Source organism: Carcharhinus amblyrhynchos, chromosome 4, assembly GCF_965287045.1.
Source record: "Carcharhinus amblyrhynchos chromosome 4, sCarAmb.v2.hapA, whole genome shotgun sequence".
Lineage (NCBI taxonomy): Eukaryota > Metazoa > Chordata > Chondrichthyes > Carcharhiniformes > Carcharhinidae > Carcharhinus > Carcharhinus amblyrhynchos.
The window spans coordinates 1,639,426-1,663,437 of NC_137327.1; the positions used below are offsets into that span (position 1 = coordinate 1,639,426).

At 45.8% G+C, this 24,012-nt stretch overlaps 1 protein-coding gene across 4 annotated transcripts in view; it reads left to right on the forward strand.

The window, feature by feature from the left end:
* The window catches only part of LOC145341750 (Fanconi anemia core complex-associated protein 24-like), a 108,490-nt gene that overhangs the window by 21,178 nt on the left and 63,300 nt on the right, over nt 1-24,012 (forward strand). For 2 of the 4 annotated variants that reach the window (XM_080186659.1, XM_080186652.1), the window contains exons 1-3: nt 2,670-2,729; nt 13,886-14,326; nt 15,621-15,720. In XM_080186659.1, the coding sequence (XP_080042785.1) occupies nt 14,001-14,326; nt 15,621-15,720 (426 nt within the window). In that variant the 5' untranslated portion in view covers nt 2,670-2,729; nt 13,886-14,000. Of the gene's footprint in view, nt 1-2,669; nt 2,730-13,885; nt 14,327-15,620; nt 15,721-24,012 lie in introns of those variants that run through there. The other 2 variants (XM_080186654.1, XM_080186653.1) reach the window with 1 other exon arrangement.

Here is a 24,012-nt window from a genome sequence, read left to right on the forward strand (position 1 = left end):
GTGAGAAAGATTTGGCGATAATCATGGGGGATTTTAATCAAGATTGGAAAAATCAGATGGGTAAAGGTCACATAGATAAGTTCAAGAATGTTTTTGAGGTAGTTTCTTACAACAGCACATTTCTGGGGTCAACCAGAAGGCAAGCAATACTGGACCTGTTGTGCAACAAGATAGGATTATTTCATAAAGTACCTCTAGGTTTCTGCAATCATAATCTAATTGAATTTTACATTCCGTTTCAGGGAGAGAAGAATGCATCCAAGACGAGTGTTTTAACCTAGATAAGGGCAACTGAGGGCACTAGCTGCAGTGAACTAACAAATGTGCTGAAGGGATAGATTATTAGAGGTTAAATTTAAAAAGTTAACGTTAAAGTGGCAGTCATTTAAAGGGATATTTCGCAATACATAAAATAGACCAATTTCAATGAAAAATAAAAGTTCTAAGGGGAAGTTCTTCAATTGTGGTTAACGAAACATGTTAAAGACTGTATTAAACTTGAAGGAAATGCATATATTTCTGCAAAGATGAATGGCAGGGTCAGAAGATTGGAAAAAGTATAAAAAACGTGAAAGAATAGTGAAATGATTGATAAGGAGGTAAAAAACTAGCTAATATAAAGATGGATAAAAAGAGTTTTTGTAGATATTTAAATAAATAAATAACATCGCTCTGTAACATGAACCAGCCGACTGTGCTAACCAGCTCCCCAAAGGGATACAGGTCAGGTGAATGGGCAGAAATTTAGCGATTGAAGTATAATGTGGGCAAATGGGAAATTGTTCAATTTGGCAGGATGAAAAAAAATAAGCTTATTGTCAATGCTGAGAGATGGCACAGTGGTTAGCATTGCTGCTTCACAGTGCCAGTGACACAGGTTCAATTCCAACTTTGGGTAACTGTCTGTGTGGAGTTTGCACGTTCTCCCTTTGTCTGCATGCGTTTCCTCCCACAGTCCAAAGATGTGCTGGTTAGATTGATTGGCCATGATAAATTGCCCCTTAATGTCAGGGTTTAGGAGGGTAAATATGTGAGGTTACGGGGATGGAACAGGACCTGGGTGGCATTGTTGTCAGTACAGGCTCGATGGCCCAAATGGCCTCCTTCTACACTGTAGGGATTCTATGATTTGAGGTATTGGGTGTCCCAGTGTATGATTCACTAAAGGTGAATACACAGGTACAGCAAGTAATTCGGAAAGCTAATAGAATGTTACCATTTATTGTGGGGAATTGATTACAAAACTAGGGAGGTTATTCTCCAGTTGTCCGAGGCATTGAGGAGACCACACCTGGAGCAATGTTACAGTGTTGGTTTCCTTACTGAAGGAAAGATGTAAGTGTGTTGGAAACAGTTCAGAGCAGGCTTACTCGACAGTACAGGAATGGGCGGGTGGTTTTACGAGGAAAAGTTGGAGTGGTCAGGTTCGGATCCTCGAGAGTTTAGAAGGTCGCTCATTTAAGACAGAGATGAGGAGAATGTTACTCTGTCAGAGGGTTGAGAGTCTCTGGAGCTCTCTTCCTCAAAAAGCAGAATCTTTGAATATTTTTAAGGCAGAGCGAGATAGATTCTCGATTAACAAGAGCATGAAAGGTTATCGGGGGGTCAGCAGGAATGTGAGGTTGAAGTTATCATCAGATCAGCCATTATCTTATTGAATAAGGAAGCATGTCTGAGGGGCAGTGTGGCCTACTCCTGTAATTTGCATGTAAGTGTGAAAGCTGGACTTGCAAGGTAATATTACTGGGGTAATAGTTATTGTAATTTAGAAAACCAAGCAGTATATTGACCAAACTTTTAAAGCTATTTAGGGGAACGGAGAGTAGATAGAACCTGTTTCTACTGGTTGGGGAGTCTGGAGCTAGTTCCACAAACCCAGCTTACCTTCTCTAACACATGCATTGTTTTCTTCATTTGTCTAATTATCTTTTATAGCTTATTAATAAAACAGTATCCACCATCCTATCAGGAAGTCCTAACCCATTTCTGCATAGAAGTGCTTTTCTCCATGGCTGTCTCTGGTTCTCTTATTGAGTCTGTGTGTTTGAGGCACCTTCTTGAACCATTGCATCCTGTGGGGGGACAGCGCTGTAAGGAGTGAATTCCAGTTTGGATTTGGCAGTGAGATAGTTCCAGGTGGGGATGGTGTGTGTGTTGGAGGGAAAGCTTCAGGCTGTGGTGTTCCCACAACACTGTTAGTGATCTCACTGAAGGTCGCAGAGCTGATTGAAGTGAGAACTGATGGTTTGTAGGTTTTGCACACATTGCAACCACAGTGGATCATGAGTATAGTATTAAAAGGGAGGTGTCTGTTTGAAAGCTGTTTTTAAGGAGAATAATTTCAGTGAGAATCTGTGCAGAGAGATTGTTTTATCAGTAAATCAGAAGTACAGGATTGTGACACTAACTCCTTGTTTCAGTCCCCCTGGAGGTGGGACTGCCTTGTCACACTGTCACAGATGATCCTTCAAAGAGATTTCAGAGAGTTTGGAGCTTTTCACAACACTTCTCTTTGAAATATAAAACTCTGAAAGAATTCACTCAGCCACATGAGTTGTTGATTGGATAGATCCCGTGTCCTTCCCTCCCCCCAGCTTTGTGAGACTCCTCCTTGCTGGAAAAGAGAGACGTGTACTTCTTTCATCGCTCAGAGTTATTCAGCTCCTGACAGAGAGACATCAGCAGTGGGAGAGAGCTGTGAGCCCAGAATCTGCAGCCTAAATACTGAGGTGATAACTATTGTTTTACACTGTGCCGGGTGTGTGCTGTAACCTGCCAAATAGTTATTCTATCTGTGTGTGCCTGGGCTGTACTCGACACACTGCAGCTCGGTGCAATTGACAAGCTGCCAGTGGCACAGAGTGCTGCTCGGATTGTTCCTGCAGCAAGCGGCTGAATGTTAACACTTGCTGCTTTCCTTGGGGTGCAGCCAGGAGGGTAATTTTACAACACCCAGTACCCCTTACCCCCTCTCCAGACTGTGGGGGTGTTGGTGTCGATTGCAGAGGCTATCAGGGCTATTACTGTACAGCCACTCTAATCCACCACACAGAGGCAGGAAGAGGCCACTCTGTCCCTCAAGCCTGTTCTGCCATTCATTAGATTACAGCTGGACTGCACCTCAATTCCATTTACCTGCCCTATCCTCCATATCCCCTGAGAACCTTCCCCAAGGTCTCAGCTCTGCAAGCTCCAAATGACCCCGGCTACCTCATGCTTTCCAGCAGGATCAGTTTATTGGTCCTCGGGAAGGCCATAGACTGATACAGCACAGAAAGAGAGCTGGTAGATTTTGTCTTCACTAACTCTGGCATTGACTGTATATTGTAATACGTTACTGCCTCGCCTCCTTTAGCTAACTGCACACAGATTAGCTCTTCAACCCAAAGAACTTATGCTCTCTACATTTCAGCTGAAAGCTAGATAAACTCATTCAGTTTTGGAGAGTTATTTGTGAGTACAGATGTTAAATTGTAATCGAAGGCTGTACACAGGTGGACACTGATGCCTTATTATAAAACCAAAGAATTCCATCTCTGGTTTGCAGCTCTTACTGTAAAGATGAGTGTCTTCAGTGTTTGTGTATCTGTCCTGCTGCTCCATTGAGGAGATCCTTGGGTGTTTCTTGGTCTCTGATAGGGATGTTGAGAGTATAATTCTTGCTGAGATATTTTTCTTGCTCAGAGTACGTTACTGAAATAAGCTGCTGTTATGTTTAACTCATGATGTGGGTATGCTGGCGTTAACTCACCCTAACATTCCCTAGAATTATTCCATCTGTGGCTTGTTCTAAAATAGTTTAATTGTCTGTCAGTGTTGTTCCTGCTAGTGTGTTTTTCCAGAGTGCTTTTTAACATGTTAGCAGTGTTGTATGGCCAGGCACAGATCTGTACGTAACATTACTTTCTTCTAGTGTACTTGTTTGGGGACAGGCTGTGCTTTTGACCAAGCTCTACCCATTACCACTGCTTTAATTAGATTTCTTTCAAGGTCAGGTCATGTGGGACAGCCTGACACAGGCTGAATACTGACACTTGAGTACCAGTACTGCTTGCAGGGCCCTATCTATTTCATGGGTACCGGGGAGAACACAGTAAGAAGTCTCACAACACCAGGTTTAAGTCCTTAAGAACATAAGAAATAGGAGCAGGAGTAGGCCATCCAGCCCTTCGAGCCTGCCCCGCCATTCAATAAGATCATGGCTGATCTGTCGCTGCTCAGTTCCACATTCCCGCTCTCTCCCCATAACCCTTAATCCCCTCTCTTATCAAAAACCCATCAACCCGCGTCTTAAAAATATTTAGCGAGGCAGCCTCCACCACTTCAACGGGTAGAGAATTCCAGAGATTCACCACCCTTTGAGTGAAGAAGTTTCTCCTCAACTCCGTTCTAAACCGCCCCCCTTTTATCTTGAGGCTGTGCCCCCTAGTCCTACAGTCTTTTTTGAGCAGGAGGAGTCTCTCCACCTCTATCCTATCCATCCCATTCATCATCTTATACGTCTCAATGAGATCTCCCCTCATTCTTCTAAACTCTAACGAGTACAAGCCTAGTTTATTCAGCCTCTCCTCATAGCTCAACCCCCTCAACTCCGGTATCAGCCTAGTAAACCTCCTCTGCACTCCCTCCAAGGCCAAAATATCTTTGCGCAGGTGCGGCGCCCAAAACTGCACACAGTACTCCAGCTGCGGCCTCACCAATGCCCTATACAGCCGCAGCAAGACCTCCCTACTTTTATATTCAATCCCCCTCGCTATGAAGGCCAGCATCCCATTTGCCTTCCTGACCACCTGCTGCACCTGCAAGCTGGGTTTTTGCGACTCATGCACAAGGACAGGTTTAATTTATTTGATAGTAAACTCACAAAATTTCGAGGTTACCCTCTTCGTCAGGTGAATGGAGAGTTCTGGCCTCAGACAGAGCATATAAAGCACAGACAGTTTACAGATTACTGATTAGAATGTGAATCTTTACACCTAACCTGCTGTTCAAGTCATAAAGTGGCCGACAATGTGAGTGGAAGTGTTGAGCCCAGGTTAAAGAGATGTGTATTGTCTCCAGACAGTACAGTAAGTGAGGTTTTACAAACCCAGGCAAGTCATGGGGGTTACAGATAGTGCGGCATCTCCATATCATGACTACTGCCGGGGAGAAGACTGAGTAATCTCTGAAATGAATTCTCTCTCAGCCCCCACTGCTGCAAGCTATGAAGGTGGCTTGGGGAAGTTTATTATTATCCCTGTAGGAAAATCCTTGTTTGGCTAGATGATTGGAAAGGGTACAGAGGAGATTTACCAGGATGTTGCCTGGTATGGTGGGAAGGTCTTATGAGGAAAGCCTGAGGGACTTGAGGTTATTTTCATTAGAGAGAAGAAGGTTAAAAGGTGACTTAATAGAGGCATACAAGATAAGAACATAAGAAATAGGAGCAGGAGTAGGCCATCTAGCCCCTCGAGCCTGCCCCGCCATTCAATAAGATCATGGCTGATCTGTCGTGGCTCAGTTCCACATTCCCGCCCTCTCCCCATAACCCTTAATCCCCTCGCTTATCAAAAACCTATCAACCCGCGTCTTAAAAATATATAGCGAGGCAGCCTCCACCACTTCAACGGGCAGAGAATTCCAGAGATTCACCACCTTTTGGGTGAAAATGATCAGGGGATTAGATAGGGTGGACAGTGAGAGCTTTTTTCCTTGGATGGAGATGGCTAACATGAGGGGTGATAGATATAGGACGGATGTCAGAGATGGGTTCTTTACTCAGGGAGTAGTAAGGGCGTGGAATGCCCTGCCTGCAGCAGTTGTAGACTCGCCAACGTTAAGGGCATTTAAATGGTCATTGGATAAACATATGATGATATTGGAATAGTGTAGGTTAGATAGGCTTTAGATTGGTTCCACTGGTCGGCGCAACATCGAGGGCTGAAGGGCCTGTACTGCGCTGTAATGTTTTATGACCCTCAGCAGTAAGTTTGTGTTTCAGGAAGCTGAGTGTTGCACTGACACACCGGGTTTAGTTTGCTTTCACTTTCTGGGGTTTCCTCTTGTCAGGTGGAGTGACACTGGACAGGAGAGGTTAACCTGAGTGACCCTTGGCCATGTGGTGGATTATGGATGTGTATCCACAAGAAATAAGAACTGGAGTAGGCCACTTGGCCCCTCGAGCTCCTCTGCCACTTAATAGGATTGTAGCTGACCTGAATACATTCCTCACATCCACTTTCCTGCCCTTTCTCTATAACCCTCGATTCTCTTACTGATCAGAAATCTATCTACCTCAGCCTTAAATATACACCAGGACCCTGCCTCCACAGCTGTCCAAAGACTCTCAATCCTCTGAGAGAAGAAAATCCCCCTCATCCCAGTCTTAAATTGACACCTCTTTATTCTGAGACTGTCTCCTCTGGTCCTAGACTCTCCCATGAGGGAAAGATCCTCTCAGCATTTACCCTGTCAAGCCCCTGGAGAATCCGATATGTTTCATAAGAACATAAGAAATAGGAGCAGGAGTAGGCCATCTGGCCCTTCGAGCCTGCCCCGCCATTCAATAAGATCATGGCTGATCTGTCGTGGCTCAGTTCCACTTTCCCGCCCTCTCCCCATAACCCTTAATCCCCTCTCTTATCAAAAACCCAAATCCCAATTTGTTTAACCTTTCCTCATAAGACAATCCCTCTGTACTGGGGATCATCCTGATGAACCTTCACTGAACTGCCTCCAATGAAAAATAGCTTTCCTTAAATAAGGGGAGCGAAGCTGCTCTCAGTGCTCCAGATCTGGTCTCACTAGTACCTTGACATCAGGATTGTTCTCTCTGACTGCCATGAGTGGAAACTAGAACCATAGCAGCTCAGAAACAGGCCTTTTGGCCCTTCTTGTCTGTGCTGAACCATTTTGTGTCCCACTGACCTGCACCTGGACCATATCCCTCCACACCCCTCGCATCCATGAACCCATCCAAGTTTTTCTTAAATGTTAAAAGTGACCCCGCATTTACCACTTTATCTGGCAGCTCATTCCACACTCACACCATTCTCTGCGTGAAGAAGCCCCCCTAATATTCCTTTTAAACTTTTCTCCTTTCACCCTTAACCCATTCCCTCTGGTTTTTTCTCCCCTAGCCTCAGTGGAAAAAGCCTGCTTGCATTCACTCTATCGATACCCATCAAAATCTTATACACCTCTATCAAATCTCCCCTCGTTCTTCTACACTCCAGGGAATAAAGTCCTAACCTATTCAATCTCTCTCTCTGTAACTCAGCTTCTCAAGTCCCAGCAACATCCTTGTGAACCTTCACTGCACTCTTTCAACCTTATTTACATTCTTCCTGTAACTAGGTGACCAAAACTGTACACAATACTCTAAATTCAGCCTCACCAATGCCTTATATAACCTCACCATAACACTCCAACTTTTATACTCGATACTCCGATTTATAAAGGCCAATGTTCCAAAAGCACTCTTTACAACCCCATCCACCTGTGACGTCACTTTTAGGGAATTCTGTACCTGTATTCCCAGAATACAGTACATCAATCACATGGAATGTAGGGAGGACAGTGCTAAATGGGGTCTGCAGATGGTTAGAGTCATAGAGCTTTTTAAAAGACAGAATTGTACCTGCCTCTCCTACTACCTCTGGCAGCTCATTCCAGACACTCATCACCCTCTGTGTGAAAAAAATTGCCCCACTGGACACTTTTGTATCTCTCCCCTTAAACCAATGTCCTCTAGTTTTATACTCCCCTACCTTTGGGAAAAGATATTGACTATCTCGCTGATCTATGCCCCTCATTATTTTATAGACCTCTAAAAGATCACCCCTCAGCCTCCTACACTCCAGGGGAAAAATGTCCCAGTCTATCCAGCCTCTTCTTATAACTCAAACCATCAAATCCCGGTAGCATCCTAGTAAATCTTTTCTGCACTCTTTCTAGTTTAATAATATCCTTTCTATAATAGGGTGACCATTATTGTATTTCTGCCCCAAAACCTCATAAATAGCAAGGTAGCATTTTATTTCCGAAGTAGAGGGTCTTTCTACAGAGTATCTCTGCTGTAACAGGTTAACAAATGAAACATCTGCAATTTATCCTACAACACAGATCTTCCAAAAGACAATCTTATTGCGTATTTGCAAAGTTTAAAGCTCTGAGGCTGATTATTTTAGAAAACTAATTAAAGATTCCTGGGATAGAACATGGGTGAGTAACCCAGCCAGCTTTACTGTCGCAAAGAACAAGTTGCTGATATCTTATTGAAAATAGCGGAATACAGGACCAGGGAAACAGCCATTCAGCACCTCGATCCTGTTCTACCATTTAGTGGAATCAGGGCTGATGTACCCCCCCACCCTCAATCCCTCAATACCTCCAATTAACAAATATCTGTCATTCTCAGTTACAAAGTTACACATTCATTTCACATTAATTGTAGTTTGCAAAAGAAAGTTTGAAACTTCTGTCACACTTTTGGTGTGGAACTGTTTCCTAATTTCACTCTGAAGGGTCTGCTACTAATTTTTAGACTATAAGCACAGTCCTACCTTTTTCAATCAGTCCAACATTCTGAATGAGTGACATTGCTTACTACGTGTGTGTAACTGACCACTGGTTACACACTGCTTCATGAAGTGCCTGCATCTTAAACCAAACTTACCAAGAATGACTATTGGTATTTCCAGCATTTTCTGTTTTTATTGTGTTTACTATAGTTGAAAGGAATATTGAAGTCTTTGTCCCGTTGACAGAATGTTATCGACGCAGTGTTTCAGTGATGGAACACATGACACTTAAAAACAAAAAATTTGCAAGTGTACAGCAGGAGACTGTTGACAGGCTAACAGGCTTTTCCCTAGAGATGATAATGGACCCACACGACGGTGTCAGATTTCCAGCATTGTTCTGTTTCTGTTTTTATTGCTTAAAGGGAGTTTGAGAATTGTATCAGTTTGACTGTTGTAAACTGAGTAATTAAAAATGGGCAAAAAATTTGGAGTCCAGTTACAGTGTGTTTCTCTGGATATCTCATTGAGGAGTGTTTGTGGCACAGTGGTTAGCACTGTTGCCTCATAGCGCCAGGGACCTGGGTTCAATTCCAGCCTCGTGTCACTGTCCGTGTGGGAGTGTGCATGTTCTCCCCGTGTCTGTGTGGGTTTCCTCCGGGTGCTCCAGTTTCCTCCCACAGTCCGAAAGACATGCTGGTTAGGGTGCATTGGCTGTGCTAAATTCTCCCTCAGTGTACCCGAACAGGTGCCAGAGTGTGGTGACTAGGGGATTTTCACAGTAACTTCATTGCAGTGTTCATGTAAGCCTACTCGTGACACTAATAATTAGACTTTAAAACTCTCTGCTCTCTGGTGACTCATTGTCAAGAATGATGGAATTAGTTGACTACTCCTTTACTTTGACTGAATTAAAACCACACAAACTGCATTTAGAGCAAGATACAATGTTCAAGAAGATTTATGTTTTCGTTGGACGAGAAATGTCAATAGATGAGGATTGTTTTCCCAGCTCTTCCTGTTAACAAAACTGTCTAACAGGTTAAACAAGGTTGCTCACTTATCTGAGTGTTACTGAGAAACTGAGTCATTTGGTTCCATTCTTTTGTATTCTGTCAGTGCTATAGGGATTGTAGCCAAACAGCCTGCTTCCTAACGCACTGTCCTTTCCATTATCACTGTTTGGCATAACTTCTGTTTGACACTAAAACAATTTGCATTGTAAGCACCTTTGACATTGTAAAACTTCCCCAGTGTTTTACAGGGTAATAAAAGACAAATATCAGCACTCTGCCAAAAGGAAGACAATAGCTAAAGTAAACATTTCTCCCTTCGAAGCACAGAAGGAGAAGTTATCGGGGCGATGAGGAAGTGGCAAACGTTCTGAAGAAATATTTTTCCTCACAGGCAAATGTACAAGTTCCACAGCAGAAGTTGAGGGTAATCTGGGACCAGAGAGGTTAAGCAAAGTAACTAACATCAGCAGAGAAAAGGAATTGGAGGGCTTTTCTCTCACACTTTACTGTGGGGGATTCCAAGAACAATATCCTGCTTTTGGGAACATCTGGCACTTTCCTGGGTTACTGGAGATGCTCATTTTGCTTCTTTTCACAGGCCTCTCCCAGCATAAAGCACAGTGCAGGCTCTCACATAGCCACTCCTACAACACAGCTCCAAACTTCATTTAAATATATTTTCTCTTTAAAATCATTGTTCACAACACCTCTCTGAATATAAGAACATAAGAAATAGGAGCAGGAGTAGGCCATCTAGCTCTTCGAGCCTGCCCCGCCATTCAATAAGATCGTGGCTGATCTGAAGTGGATCAGTTCCACATTCCCGCCCTCTCCCCATAACCCTTAATTCCCTTGTCTGTCAAAAACCTATCCACCCGTGACTTAAATATATTTAGCGAGGCAGCCTCCACCACTTCAACGGGCAGAGAATTCCAGAGATTCACCACCCTTTGAGTGAAGAAGTTCCTCCTCAACTCTGATCTAAACTGCCCCCCCCCCCCCCTTATCTTGAGGCTGTGCCCTCTAGTCCTGCTATCCTTTCTGAGCGGGAAGAATCTCTCTACCTCTACCCTATCCATCCCTTTATCTTATACGTCTCTATAAGATCCCCCCTCATCCTTCTAAACTCCGAGTACAGACCCAGTCTATTCAGCCTCTCTTCATAGTCCAACCCCCTCATCTCCGGTATCAGCCTAGTGAACCTTCTCTGCACTCCCTCCAAGGCCAAAATATCCTTGCGCAAGTGTGGCGACCAAAACTGCACACAGTACTCCAGCTGCGGCCTCACCAGTGCCCCAGCAAGACCTCCCTACTTTTATATTCTATCCCCCTCGCTATAAAGGCCAGCATCCCATTTACCTTCCTGATCACCTGCTGCACCTGCAGGCTGGGTTTTTGTGACTCATGCACAAGGACCCCGAGGTCCCTCTGCACCGTAGCATGCTGCAGCTTTTCACCCTTTAAATAGTAACCCCTCCTACTATTATTCCTGTTAGCAAGTGTGAGGTTACAAAGAACAACCCAGCACGGGAAACAGGCCCTTCGACCCAACGAGCCCGCGCCGCCACATCACCCTACACCTATTCTACCCTGCGTGTCTACGAATGGATCCCCTAACTTAGCCAGATTCAGGGGAGAATAGTGTCAATTTGGTAAAACCAATCAGCCTAAGAGCACATCTTTGGGGTGTGGGAGGAAACTGGAGCGCCCGGAGGAAACCCACGCAACCACAGGGAGAATGCGCAAACTCCCACAGACACAGGCCCAAATCCATGTGTCTGCACAGCTAGCAGTGATAGTCACTGAGCTGTTGCGGCGCCCGTCTACCGGTCCAGGATCAAGCACACACACCGACACGAAGTACTAGGCCATTCCCAGAACCTCCAAGAGCAGCCCACGCACGACCCACCGTGTGCATGCCCCTCGTTTGACAACGAGGTGGACCTCCACCTGCGGAATAAAAAGACAAAAACGTTAACTTACAACTTTGGCAGGAATATAACTGTGTTAAAAATATAAAGAACTTCCCATGTTCTCCATCACCCCTGCTTTTGAGTCAAGTAAAACTTAATAACCTTTCCGTGTTTACTTATGATCTTTTCTTGCATTGTAAAATCTTTTATTTTTCTTTGAAAGTTTAACATCCAAATGCTTATGTATCTCCTAATGCAAATTTCTACCCATGCTGTGTGTGCGATGAGGAAGTGGCAAAGGTTCTGAAGAAATATTTTTCCTCACAGGCAAACGTGTGGCATATCTAACTTTGTAGCATATCTAACTTTGATCATCGCTACTTCAGATTCCTGCTTTTAGACTCAAACTCTTTGATGCTTTAATCCCTGTAGCTTAATTGTCTTCAGTTTAGTTAGTCACATAGACACACACACAGTCCCCACATTTCTTGCTTCACTGAATATTATAGAAATAATCAAATAATATTTGCTTCACAACTGTAAAAATAACAAAATATTTTTAAAAGTTGTGAAATTTGTATGTTTGTACAAAGAATACGTAAAGTTGGCATGCAGGTGTAACAAGCGATTGAAAGTGAAATGATGTGTTAATCTTTATTATAAGAGGATTGGAGTACAGAATAAAAGAAATATCCTGTTCCAGCTGTGTGGGGTTTTGGTGAGATCACATATGGAATATTACATGCAGTTTTGGTATTTGATCAAGAATATACTTACATTAGAGGCGACACAGCGAGTTGACTAACTTGGTTTCTGGGTTGAAGTGGTTGTCCATGTTGAGAGGCTTGGTAAATTGAGGCTATATTTCCTAAGGGTTAGAAGAAGGAGAAGCTATCTCACTGAAACATACACGATTCTGAAGGGCTTGATGGGGGTAGAGATTGAGAGAGAGTTTTCACGGATCTAAAATACAAGGGCTTACTCTGAGGATAAGAGACTGAGCTGAGGAGAAATTACTTCACTCAAAGGTTAGGAATCTTTGGTATTCTCTAGCTCAGAAGGTTCTGGATGTTGTGTCATTGAATAAGGCTGAGATAGACAAGAATTTTGGTGTCTCAGGGAGTTAAGGGATATGGAGAGTTGCACAAAAGTGCAGTTGAAGCCCGACATCAGTCAAGGTGGTGTTGAATGGTGTGGAACAGGCTTGACAGACCCAGTGCTTTACTCCATGGAGAGGGGACCAAAAACTTCACAGAATCACAGAATTGTTACAGTGCAGAAGGAGACCATTTGGCCCATCACATTGGCCCTGGCTCTCTGAAAGACCAATTTACTTGGTACCATTCTGCAACTTCTCATAGTTCCACACATACTTTCTTTTCATAAAACTGTCTAATTCCCTTTAGAATATCTCTGATGAACCTGTCTCCACCACGCTCTCAGACAGTACATGCCAGATCCTAACCACTCGCTGTGTGAATCTGTCTCCATCACATTCTCAGACAGTACATTTCCAACCATAATCACTATTCCCATGTTGCTTTTGCTTCTTCCAGTTATTTTCAGTCTGTGCCTCTTGCCTCTTGTTTTCGATCCTTTCATGGTGGGAATATTTCTCCCTATCTGTCCAGACATGAAGATTTTGAATACCTTGATTCAATCTCCTCTCAGAATTCTTTTTATTAAGGACTTAATCTGAGTGAATTTTTATTGAACTGGATCTGTCACAATGCTGCCCTTTCCATCAGCTTGTCCGTGCCCACTGGAAATCTTGCAGCATTTCCTTCACAGCACCGAATGCTTCAAGTTTCAGATCAATCGCAAACTTTGAAATAGTGTGGGTAATTTCAACACCATCCAGTCAGCACCTAGAGGAGAGTGTGAGAGGGGGACACTGGGACAGACAGACAGCACCTAGAGGAGAGTGTGAGAGGGGGACACTGGGACAGACAGACAGCACCTAGAGGAGAGTGTGAGAGGGGGACACTGGGACAGACAGACAGCACCTAGAGGAGAGTGTGAGAGGGGGACACTGGGACAGACAGACAGCACCTAGAGGAGAGTGTGAGAGGGGGACGCTGGGATAACACTGGAGCATCCAGAGGAAATCCATGCAGACATGGGGAGAACATGCAAACTCCACACAGACCGGACTCAAGCCGGGAATTGAACCCGGGTCCCTGACGCCAAGAGGCAGTAGTGCTATCCACTGTACCACTGTGTTGCCCTGATGATGGGTTCAAGGATATCTTAATGTAACCGCAAGACTGAAGTGATCCTAACTCCTGTGAAATTGTCATTTTACTCTGTATCTGATCCTTACTGCTCTGATTATTTGAAATAGCTAGTGTTTAATTCTCCAATCATAACCTGCCTTGATGAAGAGAGAAGGAGAGGCAGAGGACTGACTATCTCAGGCACAGACTGTTTTATGTTCTCTGCATGCTTGTAGGTTGACCATGGAGCCAGTACCAGTGTACAGAGTGAGCCTGGACTGTTGGGTGCAATAGCAGACTGCCTGAACCAACCTGAGATTTATCACACGCCTGTTTCTCCTGTCTGTCTGGATGGGGACCCAGGACGCTCCCCATGGGAATCTGGAAAGTCTTGGTTCTGACGTGATTGAGGATGCGTCGCTTTGTTTGAGCAGAGCAGTTGGCAATGGGCACAGTGATAGGACAGGTCGGATAGAGAGTGAGGAGACTGACTCTGCTGATAGTGACAATGGTCTGGAGGATTCCCCAACAAACACCACCTGGGATAATTCCAGGAGAGCTTCATCAAATGAATCCTTTTCTTCACGTCAGAGTGTTGACTCTGTATTGGATGATGAAGCAGTGTTGGAATGCAGAGAATTCATGAGGAGATACGTGGAGAAGATCTTCAGTGGGAGGTAAGCAGTTGAATGAGTTATTTGGCAGTTTGTTTGGTCACAGCAGGGAAGGAATTTCTTTCAATGCAGTTGCTGCCGTTTGAAGAATTTAAAGTCTAACCCCCCAATCATAATTAAAAATGTATTTCTATCTCCTCTGACAGCTCCGTGTAACTGGAACCTGGCACTCCGCAGATCCCAACTTATAGAATCCCTGCAATGCAGAAAGAGGCCATTCGGCCCATCAAGTCTGCACCGGCAACAATCACACCCAGCCCCTATCCCCCTCACCTATATACTAATCCCTCTAACCTACACATCCCAGGACATTAAGGGTTAATTTAGCATGGCCAATTATCCTAACCTGCACATCTTTCAGACTGTGGGAGGAAACCGGAGCACCCGGAGGAAACCCACACAGACACGGGGGGGACGTGAGGACTCCATGCACACATTGACCCAAGCCGGGAATTGAACCTGTGTCCCTGTGGGGTATCCAGCATTCGCAATGCCACTGAATGGCAAAGAGCGACGGTTAGATCCTCTCTTATTGGCAATGGTCAGTGCCTGGCACTTGTCTAATACAAACGTTACCTGTCAGCCCAAACCTGGATATTATCCAGGTCTTGCTGCATTTGGACAGGGACTGCTCCAGTATCTGAGCAGTTGTGAATGGTACAGAACATTGTGCAAATCATCAGAACACATCCCCATTTCTGACCTTTCAAATGATATTATTGCATTTCCAACAATAAACATGGGAGTGTGAAAGAGGATGAGATGGAGGGGAGGGGGCTGAGAGGGGGATGGTGAGGGAGTGGGGGCTGAGAGGGGGATGGTGAGGGAGAGGGGGCTGAGAGGGGGATGGTGAGGGAGAGAGGGCTGAGAGGGGGAGGCTGGGGAGCAAGAGGGGTGCAGGGTGGAGGAGAGGGGAGTGCTGGGGAGGGAGGGGGAGGAGAGCAGGATTTGGGGGAGGAGAGGGGGATTCGGGGGAGGAGAGGGGGGTGCTGGGGAGGGGGGGGGAGGAGAGCAGGATTCGGGGGAGGAGAGGGGGATGCTGGGGAGGGAGGGGGAGGAGAGGGGGATTCGGGGGAGGAGAGGGGGGTGCTGGGGAGGGAGAGGGGGATGCTGGGGAGGGAGAGGGAGGGGGGGGATGCTGGGGGAGAGGGGGATTCTGGGAGAGAGGGGGATGCAGGGGGAGTGAGGGGGAGGAAAGGGGGGTGCTGGGGGAGCGAGGGGGGTGCTGGGGGGAGAGGCACGATAATTGACTCATTGAAAATATCTCCTAACTTTGTGTTTTGTTCTGTTGTTGCAGCGATGAAATTGGCCAGGAGGACAAAAGCCACTTTGGAGAGTTGTGTTCTGATGAAAAAAATCAAGGCAGAGAATGGTTCGCAAAATATGTCAGCGCCCAGGTATGAAGAGGGGGAGGAGCGGCGCGTGGCAGAGATAAGGCCAGATATATAGGAGCAGGCGGACCATTAGGTCCATCAGCTCTGCTCCTCCATTCAATAAGATCATGTCTGGTCTGGTGCAATCATTCTCAACTCCACATCCCTGACTTACCCCATAATCCTGTTCCCCTTACTGATTAAAAACCTGCCTATCTCAGCCTTGAACATATTTAATGATCCAGCCTCTACAGCCCTCTGCAGTAAAGAATCCCATAGATTCACTCCCCTCTGAGAGAAGAAATTCCTCCTCATTCTGTCTTAAATGGGGTGACCTCCTTACTCTGAGACTATTCCCTCTGGCACTAGACTCTCCCACAAGGGAAACAACCTCTCAGCATCTACCCTGTCAAACCCCCTGAGACTCCTGTATGTCTCAATAAGGTCGCCTCTCACTCTTCTCAACTCCAATGAATACAGGCCCAACCTATTCAACCTCTCCTCATTGGAAAATCCATCCATCCCTGGGATCAACCTCTGAACCTTCTCTGGACGGTCTTCAATGCCAGTGTATCTTTCCTTAGATAAAGGGACCAAAAGAGGTGATCCTGCGCTGATGTTTGGGCTGGAATAGTTGTGACTGAGTTCTTACTGGACTGTGTGGTATATTCTGAATCTAATGGCCATTGGTCACTCTGTGGTCACTGAACACAGGCTTGGACCAAAAAATGTCCATTTGTCTGACCTCAAACATAGGCTGTGCCCAGAATTAACCCCTTCCTGTGACTGTTCTGCGTATTGAATATCCTCTGGCAGTTGGGTGACACGGTGGCACAGTGGGTTAGCACTGCTACCTCACAGCGCCAGGGACCCGGTTCGATTCCTGACTTGGGTCACTGTCTGTGTGAGGTCTGCATGTTCTCCCCGTGTCTGTGTGGGTTTCCCCTGGGTGCTCCAGTTTCCTCCCACAGTCCAAAGATGTGCAGGTGATGGACTGTGGTGACTAGGGAAATTTCAGAGTAACTTCATTGCAGTGTTAATGTAAGCCTTACTTGTGACTAATAAACTTTACATTCTAATCTCACTCCCACCATTCGACTGAAAATAAGAACAGGGAATGCTGAATGTACAAAGCAGCATCTGTGGAGAGAGAAACAGTTAATGTTTCAGGTCTGTGTTTCTTCACCAGGACTGGGAAAAGTTAGAAAGACGATCGATTTTGAGGTTGGGCAGCAAGAGGGATGGAAATGACAGTAGGGTTCATGATGCAAGGTCAAAGGGACAATTAGAGAAAGACGGGATGTGTGTAGAGGTGTGATTAGCAGGATCGTGAATAACTGCCATCTGAAAACATGAAAAAGGGAGAAAGACAAACAGCAGATTAAAAAAAAGGAAAATTACTGAAACCAAAACAGAAACCACTGGACAATCTCAGCAGGTTTGGCAGCCTCTGTGGAGAGAGAATAGAGCCAGAGTTACAAGTCTGGATGCCTCTTTGCATCATCCCTGGGTTAGTTTGATGGTAGGGAAGAGAAAGGCTGACACAGGTTGGGGTGAGCGCTCTTTCCGAGTTGTAATCTCTGTCTGCAGACACGACCTGTGTCACTGCCGTGGCTCACCGAGGGCCTCTAGTAGCAAATGCTGGTACTGCAGCATTGATGTGGAGATGCTGGTGTTGGACTGGGATAAACACAGTAAGAAGTCTCACAACACCAGGTTAAAATCCAACAGGTTTATGTGGTAGCACAAGCCACAAGCTTTTGGAGCACTGCTCCTTCATCAGGTAAGTCAGAGTTACGTTTGCAAGCAGTGTATATAAAGACACAAACTCAATTTACAAAATAATGGTTGGAATGCAAGTCTTTACAGGTAATCAAGTCTTAAAGATACAGACAATGTGAGTGGAGAGAGGGTTAAGCACAGGTTAAAGAGATGTGTATTGTCTCCAGACAGGACAGTTAGTGAGATTTTACAAGCCCAGGCAAGTCACGAGGGTTACAGATAGTGTGACATAAGAACATAAGAACATAAGAAATAGGAGCAGGAGTAGGCCATCTGGCCCTTCGAGCCTGCCCCGCCATTCAATAAGATCATGGCTGATCTGTCGTGGCTCAGTTCCACTTTCCCGCCCTCTCCCCATAACCCTTAATCCCCTCTCTTATCAAAAACCCATCAACCCGCTTCTTAAAAATATTTAGCGAGGCAGCCTCCACCACTTCAACGGGCAGAGAATTCCAGAGATTCACCACCCTTTGAGTGAAGAAGTTCCTCCTCAACTCCGTTCTGAACTGCCCCCCCTTTATCTTGAGGCTGTGCCCCCTAGTCCTACTGTCTTTTTTGAGCGGGAAGAGTCTTTCCACCTCTATCCTATCCATCCCATTCATCATCTTATACGTCTCAATGAGATCTCCCCTCATTCTTCTAAACTCTAACGAGTACAAGCCTAGTTTATTCAGCCTCTCCTCATAGCTCAACCCCCTCAACTCCGGTATCCCGGTTGAGGCCATCCTCATGTGTGTGGAACTTGGCTATCAGTCTCTGCTCGCTGATTGGAGCGGAAAATAAGTTGCTGATTGACTCGGAGAACGTTTACCCGAAAATCAGAAGCCGAATGTTGTCCCATTGTTTAAGAAGGGGAACAGAGACTTCCCCGGGAATTATAGACCGGTGAGTCTTACTTCTGTTGTGGGCAAGGTTTTAGAAAAAATTATTAGGAATAGGATTTATAGTTATTTTAGAGAGTAATGAATTGATTGGAGATAGTCAGCACGGTTTTGTGGAGGGTAGGTCGTGCCTTACTAACCTTATTGAGTTTTTTGAGAAAGTGACCAAAGAGGTGGATGGGGGTAAGGCAGTTGACGTGGTGTATATGGATTTTAGTAAGGCGTTTGATAAGGTTCACCATGGTAGGCTTCTGCAGAAAATGCGGATGTATGGGATTGAGGGTAATCTAGGAAATTGGATCAGGAATTGGCTAGCAGATAGGAGACAGAGGGTGGTGGTTGATGGTAAGTATTCGTCATGGAGTTCAGTTACTAGCGGTGTGCCTCAGGGATCTGTTTTGGGGCCACTGCTGTTTGTAATTTTTATAAATGATCTGGATGAGGGTATAGTTGGGTGGATTAGTAAATTTGCTGATGACACCAAAGTCGGAGGAGTGGTAGATTGTGAGGAAGGGTGTCATAGTTTGCAGGGAGACTTAGACAGGTTGCAGAGCTGGGCCGAGAGGTGGCGGATGGAGTTTAATGCGGAGAAGTGTGAGGTAATTCACTTTGGTAGGAATAACAGATGTGTTGAGTATAGGGCTAACGGGAGGACTTTGAATAGTGTGGATGAGCAGAGGGATCTAGGTGTATGTGTACATAGATCCCTGAAAGTAGGGAATCAAGTAGATAAGATTGTTAAGAAGGCATACGGTGTCTTGGCGTTTATTGGTAGGGGGATTGAATTTAGGAGTCGCAGCGTTATGTTGCAACTGTACACAACTCTGGTGCGGCCGCACTTGGAGTATTGTGTGTAGTTCTGGTCCCCACGTTACAGGAAGGATGTGGAGGCTTTGGAGAGGGTGCAGAGGAGGTTTACCAGGATGTTGCCTGGGTTGGAGGGGACGTCCTATGAGGAGAGACTGAGGGATTTGGGGTTGTTTTCGCTGGAAAGAAGGCAGCTAAGAGGGGATCTTATTGAAACATATAAGATGATTAGAGGTTTAGATAGGGTGGATAGTGATAGCCTTTTTCCTCAGATGGAGAAAGCTAGCACGAGGGGGCATGGCTTTAAATTAAGGGGTGGTAGTTATAGGACGGATGTCAGGGGTAGGTTCTTTACCCAGAGGGTGGTGAGGGATTGGAATGCCCTGCCTGCTGCAGTTGTAAATGTGCCTAGTTTGGGGGCGTTTAAGAGATCCATGGATAGGTTTATGGACGAGAAGGGATTGGTTTAGGTTAGTGGGTCATTGCTTTTTAACTGGTCGGCGCAACATCGTGGGCCGAAGGGCCTGTTCTGCGCTGTAATGTTCTATGTTCTGTGTTCTATGAATGCCCGTGACCGCTGAAAATGTTCCCCAACAGGAAGGGAACAGTCTTGCCTGGTGATTGTCGAGCGGTGTTCATTCATCCGTTGTCGCAGCATCTGCATGGCCTGCCCGGTGTACCATGCTTCGGGACATCATTTCCTGCAGCGTATCAGGTAGACGATGTTGGCTGAATTGCGTCCTCACTATAAGAAGGATGTGGAAGCATTGGGGAGAGTGCAGAGGAGATTTACCAGGATGCTGCCTGGTTTGGAGGGAAGGTCTTATGAGGAAAGGTTGAGGAGCTGGGGCTTTTCTCTTTAGAGCGGAGGAGGATGAGAGACGACTTAGAGGTTTATAAGATGATGAGGGGGATCGATAGAGTGGACATTCAGAGACATTTCCTCGGGTGGATGTGGCTATTACTAGGGGACATAACAATAAGGTTCATGGTAGGAGATATCGGAGGGATGTCTGAGGTAGATTCTTTACTCAGAGTGGTTGGGGTGTGGAATGCACTGCCTGCTGTGATAGTGGAGTCGGACACTTTAGGAACTTTCAAGCAATTATTGGATAGGCACATGGAGCACACCAGAATGATAGGGAGGGGATAGCTTGATCTTGGGATTGAACATAGCTCGGCACAACATCGAGGGCCAAAGGGCCTGTACTGTGCTGTTATGTTCTATGTTCTAAGTGTATGTACCGTGTACCTGGTGGATGGTGTTCTCATGTGTGATGATGCCATCCATGTCGATGATCTGGCCTGTCTTGCAGAGGTTGCTGTGGCAGGGTTGTGTGGTGTTGTGGTCACTGTTCTCCTGAAGGCTGGGTAGTTTGCTGTGGACAGTGGTCTGTTTGAGGTTGTGTGGTTGTCTGAAGGCAAAAAGTGGGGGTGTGGGGATGGCCCTGGCGAGATGTTCGTCTTCATCGATGATATGTTGAAGGTTCAGAGAAGATGTCGTAAGGAGATGTTTGTAAAATCTCACTAACTGTCCTGTCTGGAGACAGTACACATCTCTTTAACCTGTGCTTAACCCTCTCTCCACTCACATTGTCTGTACCTTTAAGCCTTGATTATCTGTAAAGACTCGCGCTCCAACCATTATTTTATAAATGAGTTTGTGTCTTTATATTCCCTGTTTGTGAACTGAACTCCCGCTCACCTGATGAAGGGCAGTGCTCCAAAAGCTAGTGGATTTTTCTACCAAATAACCCTTTTGGAGTTCTTACCACAGCGTTGATAGGGAACTGTGGGAGGGAACTGCAGTGAGCTGTAACTTACAGGGATTGTGTTCCGGCAGTCTGCACAGACAGTGACAACTGCAAATCAGAACACTACTAAGCCACTACCAAAGCTGTATCACCTCCACCTCCTCTAACCTAATTATAAGTGTGAGGGAGGTTTTTTTTTATATTTTTACTTTTCTGCTGGTAATTGATTCAGGGATGGCAGTTCAGGCTGTAAGCTGCATCTCCTGTGGGATGTATGTAGTGAGGGACTCCCACAGTGTTTCAGGTGATTTTACTTGTGGGAAGTGTGTTAGATTGCAGTTTCTGGAGGAGCGTGTAAAGGAGCTGGAAGGGGAATTAGAGGAGCTCCGTATAATTCGGGAAGTGGAGGCGGACATAGAAAGGAGTTATAAGGAGATAGTCACTCCTAGGAATAAGTCTTGGGTCACTGCCAGGAAGAGGGGCAAAAAGCAGTTGGGGGGACAATCCCCTGGGGCTGTTCCCCTCCAAAATAGGTTCTCGGTCCTGGAGGCTACAGTTGAGGAGAAATCAACTGGGGATAGCCAAAGGGAGCAGGTCTCTGGGGGTGAGCCTATTGGCAAGCCTCAGGTGGTTAGGGGTAAGAGATTGGGCCTCGTGATTGGGGACTCCACAGTTATGGGGACAGATAGGAGAGTTGGAGGTAAGGGTAGGGACTCAGGGCTGGTGTGTTGCCTACCAGGGGCTGGGGTCCAGGATGTATCGGACAGAGTATTCAGGACTCTTAGGGGAGAGGGAGATCAACCCCAAGTTATAGTTCATGTGGGGACACATGACATAGGGAGATTAAGGGAAGGGGATATTAAGCAAAGATTTATGGAGTTGGGGTGGAAACTAAAGGCGAAGTCAGAAAGAGTAGTTATATCTGGACTCTTGCCTGTGCCACGGGATAGTTTAGAGAGGAATAGGGAGAGGGAAAGTTTGAACTCGTGGCTGAGGGGATGGTGCAGGAGGGAGGGGTTCAGGTACTTGAGCAATTGGGGCTCATTCTGGGGAAGGTGGGACCTCTATAAGAGGGATGGTCTACACCTGAACCAGAGGGGAATCAATATCCTGGGGGGTAAATTTGCAAAAGCGATGCAGGAAGGTTTAAACTGATTCGGAGGGGGGGAGGGATAGTGAGGAAAGGGGGTGAAAGTGAGGGGGGCATAGTTGGGGAATGCAAGGCACGGCATAGTGGGGGTGGGGCGGAGCAGGGTTTGAAATGCGTGTACTTTAATGCGAGGAGTATTCGCAATAAAGTGGATGAACTTGCAGCGTGGATCAGTACCTGGGACTTTGATGTTGTGGCCATTTCTGAGACATGGATAGAGCAGGGTCAGGAATGGATGTTGCAGGTTCCGGGGTACAAATGCTTTAGTCGGAGTAGAGAAGAAGGTAGAAGGGGGGGTGGGGTAGCATTGCTAGTCAAGGACTGTATCACAGTGTCGGAGAGAAAGTTTGATGAGGACTTGTCAGTTGAGGTAGTATGGGCGGAGATTAGAAATAGGAGAGGAGAGGTCACCCTGTTGGGAGTCTTTTATAGACCTCCTAAAAGTTCTAGAGAGGTTGAGGAAAGGATTGCGGAGACAATCCTGGTTAGGAGTGAAAGTAATAGGGTAATTGTTATGGGGGACTTTAACTTTACGAATATTGATTGGAGTTGCTATAGTTCTAGCTCGCTCGAGGGGTCAGTGTTTGTACAAAGCGTGCAGGAAGGTTTTTTGTCTCAGTATGTAGACAGGCCAACTAGAGGTGAGGCTATATTGGATTTGGTGCTGGGAAATGAGCCAGACCAGGTGCTAGACTTGGAAGTTGGTGTGCATTTTGGTGATAGTGACCACAATTCGGTTACGTTCACCTTAGTGATGGGAAGAGATAGGCATGAACCTCGGGTCAGCAATTTTAGCTGGGGTAAGGGCGATTATGAGGCTATCAGGAGTGAATTAGGAAGCATGGATTGGATTAGGGGATTACAGGGACTGGGAACGTCTGAAATGTGGAGTTTTTTCAAGGAGCAACTACTGCGAGTCCTTGATAGGTATGTCCCTGTCAGGCATGGTGGATTTGGTAGATCTAGGGAACCGTGGTGCACTAAAAGAGTTGAGTCGATGGTTAAAAAGAAAAAGGAGGCTTATGTTCGGATGAGATTGGAGGGCTCAGATAGTGCACTAGAAAGCTTTAGATTGGCTAGGAGGGAGTTGAAGAGTGAGTTGAGAAGGGCTAAAAGAGGACATGAGAAGACTTTGGCTGATAGGATTAAGGAGAATCCTAAGGCGTTCTATAGGTATGTCAAGAACAGAAGGTTGGTCAGGGCAAGATTAGGGCCAGTTACAGACAGCAGGGGGAAGTTGTGTGTGGAACCGGAGGAGATTGGAGAAGTATTGAACCAATATTTCTCTTCGGTGTTCACGCAAGGGGACATGAATATAGCTGAGGAGGACATTGGGTTGCAGGGGTGTAAAATAGACAGTATTACGGTTGATAAAGAGGATGTGCTGGAAATTCTTGAGGGGCTGAAAATAGATAAGTCCCCTGGTCCGGATGGGATCTACCCTAGGATTCTCTGGGAGGCTAGAGAGGTGATTGCAGAGCCTCTGGCTCAGATCTTCAGGTCGTCATTGGTCTCTGGTGTAGTCCCGGAGGATTGGAGGATAGCGAATGTTGTCCCATTGTTTAAGAAGGGGAACAGAGACTTTGCCGGGAATTATAGACCGGTGAGTCTTACTTCTGTTGTGGGCAAGGTTTTAGAAAAAATTATTAGGGATAGGATTTATAGTTATTTGGAGTGTAATGAATTAATTAGAAATAGTCAGCATGGTTTTGTAGCGGGTAGGTCATGCCTTACTAACCTTATTGAGTTTTTTGAGAAGGTGACCAAAGAGGTGGATGGGGGTAAGGCAGTTGACGTGGTATACATGGATTTTAGTAAGGCGTTCGATAAGGTTCACCATGGTAGGCTTCTGCAGAAAATGCAGATGTATGGGATTGTGGGTAATCTAGGAAGTTGGATCAGGAATTGGCTATCAGATAGGAGACAGAGGGTGGTGGTGGAT